This window comes from Megalops cyprinoides, chromosome 20, assembly GCF_013368585.1.
Source record: "Megalops cyprinoides isolate fMegCyp1 chromosome 20, fMegCyp1.pri, whole genome shotgun sequence".
Taxonomy (NCBI): Eukaryota; Metazoa; Chordata; class Actinopteri; order Elopiformes; family Megalopidae; genus Megalops; species Megalops cyprinoides.
The window spans coordinates 18,856,036-18,871,670 of NC_050602.1; the positions used below are offsets into that span (position 1 = coordinate 18,856,036).

The 15,635-nt window shown below is 43.7% G+C and overlaps 2 protein-coding genes across 6 annotated transcripts in view; both read left to right on the plus strand.

Moving 5' to 3' along the window:
* The first annotated feature begins 634 nt into the window (after window positions 1-634).
* LOC118795785 (protein phosphatase inhibitor 2-like) lies at window positions 635-9,360 on the plus strand. The gene is made up of 6 exons (XM_036554515.1): window positions 635-995; window positions 4,181-4,288; window positions 4,617-4,700; window positions 6,147-6,247; window positions 6,783-6,950; window positions 8,082-9,360. Exons 1-6 carry the CDS (start codon window positions 865-867, stop codon window positions 8,099-8,101), a joined length of 612 nt encoding a protein of 203 aa, XP_036410408.1. The 5' UTR covers window positions 635-864; the 3' UTR covers window positions 8,102-9,360.
* A 566-nt stretch (window positions 9,361-9,926) lies between these two features.
* Window positions 9,927-15,635, plus strand: part of si:ch211-168b3.1 (arf-GAP with coiled-coil, ANK repeat and PH domain-containing protein 2) — a 44,949-nt gene continuing 39,240 nt past the window's right edge. For all 5 annotated transcript variants that reach the window (XM_036553748.1, XM_036553749.1, XM_036553752.1 and 2 more), the window contains exon 1: window positions 9,927-10,277. In XM_036553748.1, coding sequence (XP_036409641.1) covers window positions 10,225-10,277 — 53 coding nt within the window. In that variant the 5' untranslated portion in view covers window positions 9,927-10,224. The remainder of the gene's footprint in view (window positions 10,278-15,635) is intronic.

The following is a 15,635-nucleotide window of genomic DNA, read 5'->3' on the forward strand; positions in this document are numbered from 1 at the left end:
CGAGGATTCATTGTTATGATTCCAAAATGTACTTATTTATAAAGTCGACTGTTTAGAAGTTTTCATTAAAAATAAATTACATTCTTCTTTAAGGGGTTTTAATTATTCTTGAGGGTTGAGCATGTTGTCTCTTAATATTGAGAAATTTTGTATCGCAGGACTGTTTACTCCAGCATCGTTTTTAAACAAATTTGTGTTAAGGATGATGATTGAGTGAACGGACACAAGCCTGATTTTCTCTAATTTTGATTTTTACATGAAGCTGAGTTTTCCCTAAAGTTACTTTACAGCAAGAAACTTTCTTACGAACGCTTGCAATATTTTGTCCTCTAATAAACTTTAACCATAGTGCTGTTTACAGTGTTGCAAGGTTTTCAGAGCAACCTTAAATATAGGAATATATTCACAGAAGTAACCTTTACATGGACATGCATTACTCCATAGGTCACCTTATGTCGACATAGCAACAGTATTGCAAAGCTTTCAGTGTAACCTGAAATACACGAATACATTGCAGGGAAACACCAATTACTCAAACACGCATTGCTCCACAGCTTACCTGATGTCGTCATAGCAACAGCGTTGCAAATTCTCGCGATATTTACATTGGGCGTTCTGGTTCGCAGGCGCCGGAGCGGTTGAATGGGGTTGTAGCTGTCTGGGTGGGTGGATAGCGTGACAGTTCGCTGCACTGTCAGTGTGGAGAGAGGTGTGTGTAAGCCGTTCAGCTGCACTTTCATAACTTGCTAGCTAATAATCGGCTAACTTTATTAGCTACTTAAAGCAGTTTAACCAGCGCATAAGATAAGATAAATAAACACGAAAAGGGTGGCTGATCATTCTGAACCAGAGAGATACAGTGGAATGGCAGCTCCAGGACCCATTAAAGGTATTTTGAAGAATAAAAACAGAGGTTCCGGAACCAAGACAGGCCATCAGCTGCAAGTTTCGCCAGCGGAAAGCCAGGACGGACTAGATCCGGGGTTCTTGGACGAGTGAGTAAGGCATCGTCTGGGGGATAACTTTCAAACAAACATGATTTGTGCCTAATTGTGTTGCTATGTTGTTAAACGTTGAAACGCGGAAAACAGAAAACGTTAGCAAGCTGACGCAGAGACTTCGTTAGTTATGTCGTAAACCATTCTTGCTCGTTAGCTACTCAATAGTTAGATATCAGTATAAATCAGTTAGCTAGCTAACGTCAAACCATGGTCGTAAACCATCGCTACCTAGTTAGCTCACCAGTGCTAGTTCTAACTATATCCGTTACCAACACTTTCGGCATCGGTTACGTCAGCTCGCAAACAATGTAACTCACGTTAGATTACAAGAGACCAATATTGACTGACACAATGCATTTTTGACCAGTCACTAAAAAAAGAAAAAGTAACGTATGAGTGAATGAAGTTCTGTGTATGAATTCATGTTCCTTTTTAAAGAATTGCCCTATTGCTTAAGAAAACTTCCCTCTTTATCTAGCTAGTTAACGCTGGCAATCAGATGAAGTGCCTATCTTCCTAGCTCACTATTTACCAGTTGCTGACTGACAGTATGAAGCATGTCCCAATTTCTTACAGCTGAGCTGTGTTTTTAAATTAAAGTGCGCTTTACACTTCTGTGCAATAAAGCGAGTCACTGTCAGCTGATGAAATCACTCAGGTAAAGTCATCAATGAATTGTATTGAGACATGGATCTATAGATGTCTGTCTGCTTATGATTGTGTAACTTACATGACGCATAAATTAGCTGGATATGATAAGCATAGCCCCACCCCCAATGATGGGAGAAGCCTTGTGTGGAATTGACACGCCCCCGCCGCAGCGTTCAGGTGGCTATCATCAGGTGTGGTAAAAGTAGTAATTCATTTGTGGCCATAGGTATTATTATTATGTGTATTATTATGTTTAAAAAGGTTGCACAATTCCCACATTTCTGTACACACTGACAAAAATATGCACCGTTCATCAGTTCAAAACTAATAAAAAGTGAGGTGAAAGTGTTCAAGGTCTTTACTGGTCATTTGAGATTTCTGTTTAAAAACTGAGAAATGTTCTACAAGTTATAAAAGTAATCTGCTATTATTAAGACTGTGCTCAGTGGAAAGCTCTTGATTGCACAAGTGAAGGGTGTCATCTGTGCTAGTGTGCAGAACCACAGACTGTCTTTGAACATTAGGAGGACAATGGTGTACAACCTAATGAGGCCAGCAGCAGCTGTGACTTCTAATGACCTTCTCAGCCAATTCTGGTTTCTGTACCATAGCTGTAACATCTAATGGATATCATCTCAGAGCCTCAGGTGGTGCAGGGCTTTAGCCATCCCTGGGGCCTGTGCTTATGAAGCCATTCTGGATCCAACAACCTTTTGCAGTGTTCTCCATTTCCAAAAAGCAAGTGAAACTATATTGTGAAGGAGAGCCTTCATCACCTCCCCCTAGAGACTAACTGTTAATTGTTGCCAATAATTTTTTGCTCACCTGTTTTTATTGGTAAGGGAACCTGCCTATTGGCTAACAAGTCACACCTGAATAATTGAAGGTGGATGAAATACAGGTGTAGCTGCAGAGCAGGAAAAAAGGCTCATTTTGTCCCTGCTGGTGGCTTGCATAGGCTGGTTTCCTTTGTTTTGTTGTTTGGTTTTAAAATAAATTATTGTTTCTTTTAACCTTTAATTGTTTTTGGCTCATTTATGGGAGACGTGTTGGCCAGCTTTTCTATGTATATGAAATATGTACACTTGATTTCTCATCTTCACCCCAGCTAATTAAGATCTGCTCTGGTTAATGCTAATGTTAACCTAAAAAAAAAAAGCTACCAAGTATTTACAGAATAAAGTTCAGAGACCATTTCCTGTGTGAGTTTGTTTTCTTTGCTGTGTTTATGCTGTTCAGTTTGTAGCACAGCAATGACCCCTTTTCATGTGCTTTTGAAGTGGTTTCCTCAATAGTCATTTCAAAGATACTGAGAAAATATCCTGATATTTCCCAGCACCTAAACTGAAACCAGTAACCATGCCCTGTCTGGTACAGTAACCTTGGCGCACACTGCCCACAGTCTGTTTTGTGTTGGCACTGTAAGCAATGAAGTCAGTGGTGATTCAGCCAGTTTGGTGGATTCCATACACTTGGCACAGAAATTCACAGACACTACTTAGCAAAGGGTCCAATACAAATTTCAGTTACATTCGCATTTTAACATATATGACATCTGTAGTTTCAAATAATCAAGTTGAATTTCCCCACAGTTACCAATATGAAGTCAGAGCGGGCAGGTGCCATCCAAAGACTAAACTTAGGATCCCCAGTGAGTAGCCATCTGCCAGTAGCAAGGAGACTTTCTCATGAAGGACTGCTCACTGTAGGTTCCCAAGGGGGCCGGAACATGTCACAACAGAAAGCCAGGTTGTGCGTGCTGTCGAGTACCTTAGACAGTTTAACACCTTGTTCGCGGAGTGAGTCAAAGCGTGGTCACTTCTGCCTGTTTGTTCCCTGTGACACCCAGAGCCTCCCCCCGGGTAACCTTATCAATTATTCACTGCGGTGAATGACTTCAGCAGCGGCACACGCTCTCGGCGCTGAAACTTTATATGGCAGCCTTTGTTCGAGCTACTCTGCCCAGCTCAGTGGAGGAGTGGGTTAGGCCAGCATTTCAGTTAATCACATAGATAATACAGAGTAAATCAGCCTGGCATTTGTGTTAATCATGCCCTCCCTGAACGCTACCACAATGAGCTGTACAGATAAAACAACATCATGTCACATCCTTACAGTTCTAGCTGGCATAGCTTATTATTAATATGCAAATATTGTAATACTATCTGCAGCATTTAGATATATCTTTTTTCTGAAGGGCATAATGCAGAGTTGAGTATCAGTTCCAGCTTGACTAGCTTGTTGATGGTCCGGTTGCTTTTGGGTATTACTGCCATTGATTGATTGCCATTGATACTGGCAGTCACTTCCCCTGATCTGCACACAGACCAAGCAGAGCTTTCTGCAAACAAGCCTGTGTGCAGCTGACATCACCATTATCTGGACATCAAACTGGGGCAGAATTCTGGGATGAATCTGTCCCATTGGGGAAATACCGGTGTCAGACGTAGTGCTGAAATTTTAAATCGCTGTGAACTGAAAATAAGCGTCCTTCTCCTGACTGTTTTCTGGGGGTCACTGCCTTTCAGGAAGAAGTCACAAAAATGGGATGAAATGAACATTCTGGCTACGTACCACCCTGCTGATAAAGACTATGGCCTGATGAAGATCGATGAGCCCAGTACACCATACAACAGGTTAGTGGAAGGGCTACCTTTGCCAGTGTCATTGATATAGTCAGACTAGTCAGACAAGCGTGGCCTGTAAAAGGAAGTTGTAACTGAAATCTTTAGGGCTAAAGGTGCCTTGATCTTGGCCTCTCTGCAAATCTGCTGTAGTAATGGATGTCTTTGGGCTTGACTCCATTAGAACACAAAGTTAAATGATGAGACCAGCTAGGCTCATCTGCAGACTGCTTGTATCTGCAAGATAATAGCACTGTACCAGGCCTGGTCCGGAACACTTCACCTGTATGTCACCTGCCTGACATGGTGAGTGTGTGTGTAATGGCTGTGTCTGTTTCAGGATGCTGCGGGACGACGGTGATGAGGGAGCTCTGAGCGATTCGGAGTCCAACACGGCCCTCACACCAGACGAGCTGGCCAGGAAGTAAGTTCTGTGGAGTACAACGGAAATGGCATGTTTTATGTTCCTCAACATGGAAAGTAGGAAAGTGGGTCTTCAATCAATCATTCAATTAATGACAATATATTTGTGAATTTATTGAATTCATAAATGAATTGTCACAAAACGCTGGACAGCATTTTCCACAAGGTAAAATCAGAAAACCTGAAATCTGAAAATCCAGTGCCAATTAAAGAAAAAAACAGGAGAAAAATTAAATGTATCCTCCAGCCCTAGGAAAACGTAGAGACTCCTGGAAAACAGTTTAAAAAGACACAAACATTAGGACTACAAACATACAAACAAACATATCCATCACGGTTCACTTTCTGGTCCAGAGGCTGTTAGGGGACTGCAGGGATGGATGGTCTCTCTGGTAGTGGCTCGGGCAGGATTTTCAGGGATTTACGGGTTTTTAATCTAGCGTGGCAGGGTGTAATCTGCTGGCAGCAGGGGGCTGGGCTACAGGAACACTGGCTTCTTGACTGAGCAGATAGCCCTGTGCATACTGTTGTCTTTCCCAGCTTTGATCATTATCTGCAGGGCAAACTGAAGCTGCTATTCACTTCAAGGTTGAGCTTCAGGGGGGAGGTCTCTGATCTGATCTGGCCAAAGGAAATGCCATTTCCATGGAGAACTAAGCAAATAGTTTACTGTAAATTACAGTGTAGATAGGCAGAGGGTCAAACTAAATGTCAGGACAGAAACCCTGTCTCTCTATGATAAGTTATTTATTCATTGAATCTGAGAGCCTGGTACATTGAAAATGCTGTTGGTATACAGTTACATGTGCATGATTGAATGCAGCCAGATCATAGGCCTTTCTCAGATCACCTGAAAGATCAAACCACTGGGTGGTTTGTTGCCCCGAAGATTCAAAGACAAAAATGTAATGCATTCAAAAAGCTTTTCAGCAATAAGTAATTAACCCTGAAGCATAAGTTTGTATTTTGTGATCTCCCTGATGTGTTTGGATGAATGCTGCACTCGCAGAGAGATAGAAATACTTTAGCTAGCTGACTCTAAAGGGGGAGTCTTTGGACAGGAGACAGCCATCCACAGCTGAGTGCAGATGTCCACAAACACCCTGATCTTGCCCGTGAGAGTGTGGTCTGTCTAGTAAACAGATTCTGACTTCCTGAGATTGAGAGAGTTTCAGACTCATAAAGACATGAACATCTGTGCTGATGAAGCCTTTGTTTAATCTGTGGGTGCTGTTTGCACAAAGCTTGCATAAGTAGGCGGCATGAAACTTAGCATGTGACCCCGTTATACAACAGACTCTGGTTTAAATAATATTAAAAAAAAAAAAACAAGTGCTGTGTAGCAGTGTTCCTCCCAGAGCATCAGCTGTTTTTTTTTTTTTTTTTGCATTCTGTGTTTTTGTTTGGTTGGGCCGTACCTGTCAGTCACTGCAACTACTGTCCGTAGGCTGGCTGTGGCGGAGGGGGCGGAGTCCCGTTTCATGAGGGAGGAGGAAGAGGAAGAGGAGAGCAGCGAGGAAGAGGAGGAGCTCACCCCAGAAGAACAAGGTGGGTTCTCACATCTCTCTGTCCCAGGACTCCCCCTGGTGGTGTGGTTGGCCTCAGTGTAGCCACATGTCACAGACTTGCCCATCTTTGCACCTCCTGTCCCTCAGTCTACTCTGGAAGGAGCAGCTTTGGAAACAGTGGGGTCCTTTATTCGCTCTCTCACCGAGCAGCCACTGCAGTATCAGAGGTTACCGTTCATGTGGCTGAAGCCAGAGCTGCTATCAGTGGTGCTGTAGCTCAGCTGCACACTTACTGTTTGCCTCTTACGCCACATTCTGAGGACTAAAGTAACGACCAAATTAGGTCAGCTGTGTTGCGTTTGCCATTCAGTAAATTACTGTTTTTCTTTTTTCCAAGATTTAAAGTACTGTGAAGAATGTAATTCTAGCGCACAATCAATTGAATCTAGTTTCATAACTAGATTTTGGATTAATTGCTGCGCTACGGTACTGGTCCTGTGTGATGCCGAGCATTGATAAGCACACTTGTTTCATGGACAGTTAACTCCCCAAATGATTTTTCTGTCTCTATCCAGAAAAAAAGAAGCAGTTCGAGATGATGAGGAAAAGGCATTACAACGAGGGCCAGAACATTAAGTTGGCGAGGCAACTGATTGCCAGTGAGCTGGAGGAAGAGGAAGAGGAGGAAGCAGAGATGAAGGGTGACACGGAGATGGAGGATGTCAGCGAAGACCCTCAGGATGGTAGGAGGGTCTTGACTGATCTGTGTAATGTAATGTAAAACATTTTCCGATTTAATGAGTTTTGAGGTCCAACAGCACCTGAATTTCAGAGCAAAAAATGCAAAACTTTTTTCATGAAAGATTAATGTAGTGTGCATTAGGAAATTCTCAGTCAATTGCATTACTTGTAAGCTTCGTTGCCAACTTATTCTTAGCAGATAAGGCTACTACTACTACTACTACTACTACTACTACTACTAGAGATCTCTAGATTATTTAATGACTTCCTCATGTGCATGCTAATGCGATGTGGCCAAATTAGAAATATGACATGATTTGTCTTTGCACCTGTCAATCTTCTGTCTTGCAGTTGTATTTGAAGTGGGGACAGGGCATGTCATGACACTTGGTTTTGCACGAACCCAAAATGACAGTAAAGGGCTGCTGCAGGGAGATTATGGATTATATAAATCTCTGATTTTGAAAAAAAACTGAGTTATTGTGGAAAGTGCTCAGCATGTTAGTAACATAAGGGAAGCTCAAATGTCAAGACTGTGTGTCAAAACTATGCTAAAACAGGAAATATAGTCATCTTTCCAGGACACCAATTTTTTGGCAGTACAGAGTACAGAAAGTGGTGTACACTGCCACCATGTGGTGGTAAGTGAGAAAGAATTTGGTATATTTTACAGTAGACTAAAACCTAGTTGACAGTTGACAGTTCAAAGGTGGTTTTCAGTTGTATATGATGCCTAAAACTAACAGTATTTTGTTGTACAATAAATACTTAACATGTTTATCTTAATAAATTATAAGATATTGTCAAATTTACTGAACGTATTATTACTGAAAAAGTAAAAGTGTTTTAATAGGAACCACAGAGAATAGCTGAATGTGCCAAGAGCACTCCACTTTAGTGATCTTTACAAGGGAGATTGACAGATTCCTGCAACTTCAAAACTTTTCCATTTGGTTCCATTGTGTCACTGAACCATCTTGGGTACATTTTAACTCATGTTAGTACTACAGCCACAGAAGGGAATGAATGAAGAGAGAGACTGGAGTTGAATGAAACCTGGAGTTGTGGCAGTTGTAGTTTCTGCATCTCCCCTGCTCTTTGCACTCACAGTTCCTGCCTTGATTTCTTTGCAGCTGATTCGCTGGATTTCTAGAAGACGGCAAAGCCCATGGAAACCCTTGTCTTTTATAAATAACATGAGAAATTAGGGGAAAAAAACTCCCTATGTGGATAATGAAGTGATGTCACCATTAAACGCCACAGAGCACTGCTTCAGAGCGGACAAAGAGGACACTGCTGCTTCTTAACCTCATTAACATCTATTAATGAACACTGTTAGATGAAGCAACACAGTGAGTGCAGATCTACCAGTTCCTTCCCCTGTTTCCAGGAAAGGTCATTCAGTGGATCACAGAAATGGAGACAGGCACAAGCCTGGACTCTGGACCTGCCTTCCGCAGGGTTTGCCCAAGCGTGAGGAATCCCTCTCTCAAGCCAAAGCGTGGCTTTTTCAGAGCTGTAGCTTTCATACCATTTTCCACCTACCAGAAGCACTACACTTGATCTAAGGACTGCCTTCTTTTTGATCAGAAGTCTTTTTTTAATCACACTTTTTTGAAGTCCTTTTTTCCAAAATTTGAGTACATTATAGGATCTTCCAAAAAGCAAACTAAGAAAACAATTGTGCATCATGCCATATGTGTTATCACACTGTTAGTGTTAGCCTTGTAAATGTATTCAGATTAACTACTGAGAAGTGGGTTTGGGGCCTGGGGGATCTTAGGTATACTGCTGGTGTGTCATTAGGAGTGTTTGTCATTTGACAACATTGAAAGGTTGTTTTATGGTGGGGGCTAATCAGTGTTCCTTCAAGTAAGCAGATTATTTATCATTTAATCCGTTGCATTACACCAACGGAAACTCCAAGAGAACTGACTCGCACAGTGTGTACAGATTCTTGTGTGTGTCTGGCTGCGTTCTCTTCGCGTACAATATATCTTTCGTTTTATTGGACAGGTTGTTTGTGTGTCTTCATGGTGCGAGGTGTTTTAATGTGTGAATACACGATTCACCGTCTCATACAACAAGCAAGACCGCCAGATGGAACGATCAATACCGGAAAAAGTGTATTATAATAATGGCCAGGACATTTAGTTCAAGTCAATAATGAGCACGCTTGGCCGTACCAATCAAGCGGAGTATGAGCGTGCTTTTGAGCAAATATTTTTGTATTTGTATTTCAAATAAATATGAATTTATGGGGAAATTGAATCGTTGTGTTGACTGTGCAATAAATTTACTTTTTCATCCATGTTCGTGTGTAGGCGAATATACTGGGCAAAACGCATGAGGTGTATGGATTTCCCCGCGTGTACCGTATGATTTCGATAAAAAGTGTCTGTCACAACACCTAGCTCCACACGAAGGACACTTATTCTCACTAATCTCACATGTGTGCGTATTCGTTTATTTTCAATGGTCTTACGAATTAATGAAGTGTATTTTTTTGTCATAATAAAATTTATAAAACCCTGTAAAGCTATTCTGCCTCCTGCCCTTTCTGGCGTTTCCACAAGTGAGTCCGCAAGATGGCGCTCTCGTACAGTGAATGGGGATAAACCCATGTCAGCAGTACATAAACTGGAATTGGATAGTACAGCAGTGTTTCCACAAAGCAAATAAAATTGTACGCAGATTTAATATCCGTGTAAATGAGTGTATGCATTAGCATATACATACACACGTTCGTGTCGAAATTGTTGCGTGACAAAAGGCACAAGGGAAACATTTTGTAATGTTTTGGTTCTGACCCGTAGCAGCTGGGACTTAGACGTGAAATGACCAAATGCGGCGTTTGCGTTGGCCGATGGCAGTGTCAGTTTCGCGACAGGAAACTGGGAGAAGTCCGGCCTCTGGTGTGGTAGAGGCTGTTCTCGTTGGCTGTGCTCTCTGGCAGTCATCCGCTCTCCATGGGTTGCGATCGGGGAATCGAGGAGTCAAATCAGGCTGTAGTTGTAGTCTACCTAAAAGACTATATGTTGTGCACTGAATTGTTGCAATGCCCGGACTCAGTTTGCTACGGATGTGCAGCACTTTTAATTCCTTTGTTTTAATGATAATGAGATAATCGCCTGTTTTATTTTTTAGTCTGTTTATCTCTTTTTGCTAAGTGAGTTTTGATATCGAGGTTTTAGCTCGCCGGAATTTCAACTGGGATATAGCAAGCTCAAGAAACAGCTGTTGTACACCTTGTTGGGTTTTTTAATTCAGCGGAAGATGAAGGTGATGGTGGATTTCGAAGAATGTCTCAAAGACTCTCCCAGATTTCGGTAGGCCTTGCCAAATGCTCGTTTTTGTCATTAGCCTGCTAGCTCGCTAATTATACCCGCAACCATTGCAACAGATGCTCCGGCCAGATAGGTCAAGCGCTATGGCATGAACATATTCTGTAATAACAGTTTAGATTGCCAATAAAAGGTTAATCATTTTGGAAGCGGCGCATGTGACACAGCGTTTAGCCAGCTATGTATTAGAATCTAATTTGAGAGTCACTGGTAGCTAGCAGTTTCTTTATGTTCAGGGAGAGTTACCGAGGCTACAGACCCCAAAATAAATGTCCATAGACTGCTAATAATTGATACTGATACGGTGTCTCTGAAACAGGCTAACTGCCTCGGAAAAGTGCACCAACCATCTCCTTCTGTACCTATTTGCATAAGAGGAGTCGGCTCATAGGGCACTGAATATCATAACAGTGCTTAATAATTTAATGTGCAATGTCTAGGTTTTCTCAAACCAGAAAATGGGTATGGCAATCTCGTGGCGCTCTCTCTCTTTGTGAAACATTAGCCCATGTACAGAACGCCCGCTATTGTTTTGTGGTGTATGTACCTAGCTACATCAGAGCACTATTATTGCGAGATGAAAGTGAAATTATCGGACGAACAAAGGGAATATGGTGCGCCTGAAGGACGTTTGGAAACGTGGATCTTCAGCTAGGTCGTTAACCGGTCTTATTGTAAATGTGGAACTGTGACAGTGTCTTGTGCTATTATGTAGGTCGCTAGCTAGCTAAGGTGGTGGTTCTTCTGAAGTGTTGTCATGTGATTGACGTCTCCTTTTGACCGACTGTATAGTCACTCTTGAGAACCAGCAATCATTCTCATCCCCACGGTGTAGTCTTCCCGTGCTCCGGGAAAATAGGACGCCTCGGTGTCCCCCCCCCCCTCCCCTCCCGACCCAACGCCGACGTTTTCCAGCTGCCTCCAAGTGTAATCAAAACAACATCCTCAGCACTTCTGTCCAAGCTAGCAATATGAAGAACAGATGTTCTGAAGCTGGGGCAGGAGGCGTGGAGAGGGGATTTTCTGGGAATATTTCCTCGGGAAACATCCTTCGGAACATCGAAAGTGGTGTGGTCAAGGTTAGGGGTTAATTCCACGACTCTTCTGCGCTCGGTTAGCTCCTGACTTCATAAAGGAGATCAAGTTTGTAACTGCTCTCCTAAAGTTTTTGACGGTTAATTATTTATAGCAACTTCCCAAAATTGTCTAAAATAGAACTGTAGAGGAAGAGAGACTTTATGTAATTTCCAGACTCGGGATCTTCAGTATCTTGGATCTTAATATTTTACACGGAAGTGTCCGGTGTACACAGTATATGAGGGTGTGCCCATGTGTAGTAATCTACCGTATTGAGCTATTTTAACACCCGTTTGAAGTTGATGGAATTTGCTTGCCTGGTTGATTAAGTGTAACCAGTGCTACCTTTGGGGCTTCAAGTATGCTTATGTGCTGTAACAAAACGTTTATCTTACAATGTACAATATTTATGTAAATCCCAAATAGCTAAAGGTTATTTGAAATCTTAGTTCTGCACATTGTGCTTTTTAAGCTGTTTACCTCCCAGTACAATACATTTCCACGCAGTTGATATTGCGACTTCCCGTCCCAGTGTATGCGCAATTTGATCCGTGTTAGAAGCATACTTGACTCTTTTCGTAACTGAGTCAGTAATGTTCTATAATCTGCAAACCCCACATAGAACGTTTCACAACTAGCCAGTATAGTCATCGTATTTATGTCCATGTTTACATTTTTATTTGTAGTTCTAGGTGGTATGGATCGCCAAGAGCAAGGTTTTTGTCTGTCCACAACGCCTTTAATCCACACAATGACCCTTTTACTGTTTCATTTTTAGAGATTTACAGCTCATGATGATGTGTCGGAAACTGCTGAGGACCAAGCACATTTCAGTTGGGTTGTAGCTGTTATTTATAGAAATATTGTTTTGGAGGAAAATGCAGTGTATGTGAATACGTGCATGATACTTCTCTGACCTCAAGCATACACAGTCTGAAACTGTTGTGGTGTTGGTCTGTCAGTTTTAAAGTGAAAATGAGCGGACTTTTTTGCTGTTTTTCATGCAAAGAAAATCCACAGACCAGTAAAACAAAATATTATCACTGAAGCTGCTTCTTGCGGTTCATCTCTCCATTTTCGCATGACGTCATTCTCATTTTGGGATGACGTTCGCCAGACAAATTTTGCAAATGATTGACAAAAACGCATCAGACCTGATTAGTGATGGTCAGAAATGATTAGTACAACTTGAACTTCCTGTCTTTTCCAGCAGCTGACAGGGAATAGATGAAGGTTTAGATCAACACTGATGAGGTGGTCTGAAACACACTGAAATTTTCATCAGCCCTTTGCAGTGTGGCCCAGACTAGTTGTGTCCGTAAACAGTGATTGCACAGCACCCGCTTATCAGCCAGGCCACCGGCAGAGCGTGGCCTGTGTTTTGTGATAAGCCTCTGGGTGTCCTCTCCTTGCACTCAGACACCGTTTCCGCCAATTTCATTCCAGACACATTCAGCTACGCATGGATGCAGGCCTAAGTTGAAGTATTTAGGTACACGGAGATCTGGCCTGGCTCTCCCTCATGCGCTTCTCAGAGCTCTGTCCGGTCACAGCTGCGTTGGAGCTCTGGCCCAGGATTGCAGTGTCACTGGCCTTGCTGAGGTCTGTGTAGAGGCTCTGTTCTGTGTTTCATTTGGCAGGGTAGCATGGAAAAAAAAAAATCTGAGGAGCGCTCAGAAGGAAAGCGGCCAGCCAGCATGGAATAACTGCTCTCCTGACATCTGTTTCCATTTTGGCTGGCTTTCTGCTACGTGGCCTGTGAGGTAGCTGCCCCACCTGGCAGTGAGAGGGTTAAAGAGAGTGGTGGATGGATAGCGCGTACCTCCCATATGCATTAGCAGCCTCGGCCTGTTTTTGAAATACGAAGAAGCCCTAACGCTTTGTCTAAACCTGCATTGACAAAAGCTGGACTGCATTTGTGGAAAAGGTGCTTACTGAAGAATCCCTTAAATGTTTACTTGCTGAGCTGGCAGCAGGTTTAAACACTTGGAAAGCTTTCTCTCTCAGAAAGTAATTCTCACTAGAAGAAAAGTATATCTTATCACCGTCCTGACGTTCGACTAGCATGTACGTTAATACACGCCTTCAGCCTATGATTCTGCACTGACTGCTAATAACAGTGTAGGGTTACCTGATATGTTTTGGCAACATCCCACCTTTGCCAATGGACGCGACTGGAACCAGGAAAATGGTGTGGCCTTCACCCCAGACAACAAGGCAATCTGTTCCTGTGTGTGTTGTGTATGCAAATGATGCGAGTCAGATGGGTGTTGCCATTCTAATGCAGTTTGGGGGGCGGGGGGTCTGGCTTCCTCCAAGCTCTCTACTGTCAGATGTCTGGGCTATGTGAATGTGTTGTAGCAAACTTGCTGTGGCAGGGACTCTGCTTGGCAGAATGCCACGTGCTACTAAAGTGTAGTCCGCATTTTAGCCACAGAGGTGACAGCTTCACTGTACAGCGTCCCTAGAGCTCAGTCATACAGACTCCGGTTCTGTGCTGTTTCATACCGGCATTAGCGGTGTGCGGTGTACACCGCAGCGAAGCTCCGCCCTTTACAGTGGCCATTTCCGTCTTGTGCCCTCATCTGTTCATGCAAATGAATGTCGCTGTTGTCCTGCGAGGCTTGCAGCATGATTTATGATATCATCCATAACCACAATTTCCCCGGGTCTGCGACCTCACCGTGGTGTGAAAGTGATAGCTTACACCACAGTGACCTTTTGTTAAGGTCAGCTATAATTCCACCACTGCCCTCGCGGCAGACGACCTACACAGCTTGATTTTTATTGGAGATACGTATGGCGAGTACCACGCTCAGGAGCACGACTGAAGCACCCCTCAGGGTTTTCTAAGGTATGGCCAGCTGGTGTCTGTAGCAGGTGTGTTCGTCTTGGAGTTGGTCCTGAAGCGCGCCCTGAAAGGCGGTGAACAGGGAGGGGGCCTCGTGATGCACGATCTGCTGAGCTGTGCGGAGCTCTGCCGCACGGCACCGAGGGACCGGCTGGCCTATATCCACACCTCAAAAAAACGCACTGAAGACCTGCAGGCCTTAACAAGGGCTTTACTGGTGTGTTAAAACACTGGAAAACACTGTCCCACTTACTCCGTCGGAGTTGGTGTCGGGCTGTTATGTAGGCTGTGATCTCGCCACACCCTCATTGTGCCCATGTGAACAGGATGAGCGCTGAACAGAGGCCAACTCCAAGACCCATGTGAGGCTGTCCATTGGATTGCCTGCTGAAAAATTGCCACTCCATATGCCGGAGAACCAATCATGTTCACATAATGAAAAATGACAATATGATTTCTGTAGACCTCTGGAACACTGCATTTTATTTAGCGCAGAAAGCTTCCTTATCCATGGTGATTTGCATTACAATTTACATTTTACTTCAGGTTCAGATAATAGTCTGCTGTTTGCTGTATACTGTGGTCTGAACAGTGGTCTGAACCGGGATCGTACCCTCAGGCACCTAACCCCAGTGCTCTAACACTCACATCCATTCACAGTGGTGTGGAAACGGGCCTATCCCTCCGACATTGTGAGACAGGGAGTACGGAGAGGACGGGGCATGATAGGGAATCGGCAGGGCTGTGAAAAACCTGTTAGACAGCCTGGCTGCCTCTCCCAGCCTCTTGGCCTGAATAAAGGGGGAGCAAATCAGACTGAAAGATCTATACTTTTCATGTCAGCTGATCATTCAAAGAGCTCACCTCCATGAGCACTTCCCACAGGGTGGATCTCCCAGACTGGGCTATCACAGTGTCAAGCTGAGACAGGCAGTGTGGGAACAGCACACAGTTGTTGAAATGTTGATTATTGTAGGACTGACTATTTTTAGTGCGCCAGCGGCTGTTTTGGCACTGTGTGACATCCTGACGCTTGTTCACATTTTCTGTGTGCAATTCTGCAGTTCTGTGTATAAGCTGGATTGGATAAGGGCCTCTGCTATGCGGGTAAATGGAAGTAGGTGTGTGGGAAGAGAGCGGGGTCAGTGTGCGGTGATTTACCCTGTTGGAGTTCATTAAACTCAGTTACGCCCTCCACAGAGGGCAGGGTGAGGACAGGGTGAGAGTGGGGCGAGGCTGTGGTTAAGTCAGACTGTGTAGAGGGCGGAAGAGAATGTTTTTTTGGGACTCCCTCTGAGGGCCGCTGTGGCTTTGGTCCCACATAGGCCCTTCCCCTGGGCCTCTCACCTCTGCGTATACGCACGACCCCAGCTCTGGGCCATCACCCCTCCGCCACTCATTCTCCTTCCATCTCT

Coding starts and splice junctions, on each gene's coding strand:
- LOC118795785 (XM_036554515.1), top strand. CDS start 865: ATGGCAGCTCCAGGACCCATTAAAGGTATTTTGAAGAATAAAAACAGA. Junction 4,701..6,146: donor CCAGACGAGCTGGCCAGGAA/GTAAGTTCTGTG, acceptor TACTGTCCGTAG/GCTGGCTGTGGCGGAGGGGG. Junction 6,248..6,782: donor GCTCACCCCAGAAGAACAAG/GTGGGTTCTCAC, acceptor GTCTCTATCCAG/AAAAAAAGAAGCAGTTCGAG.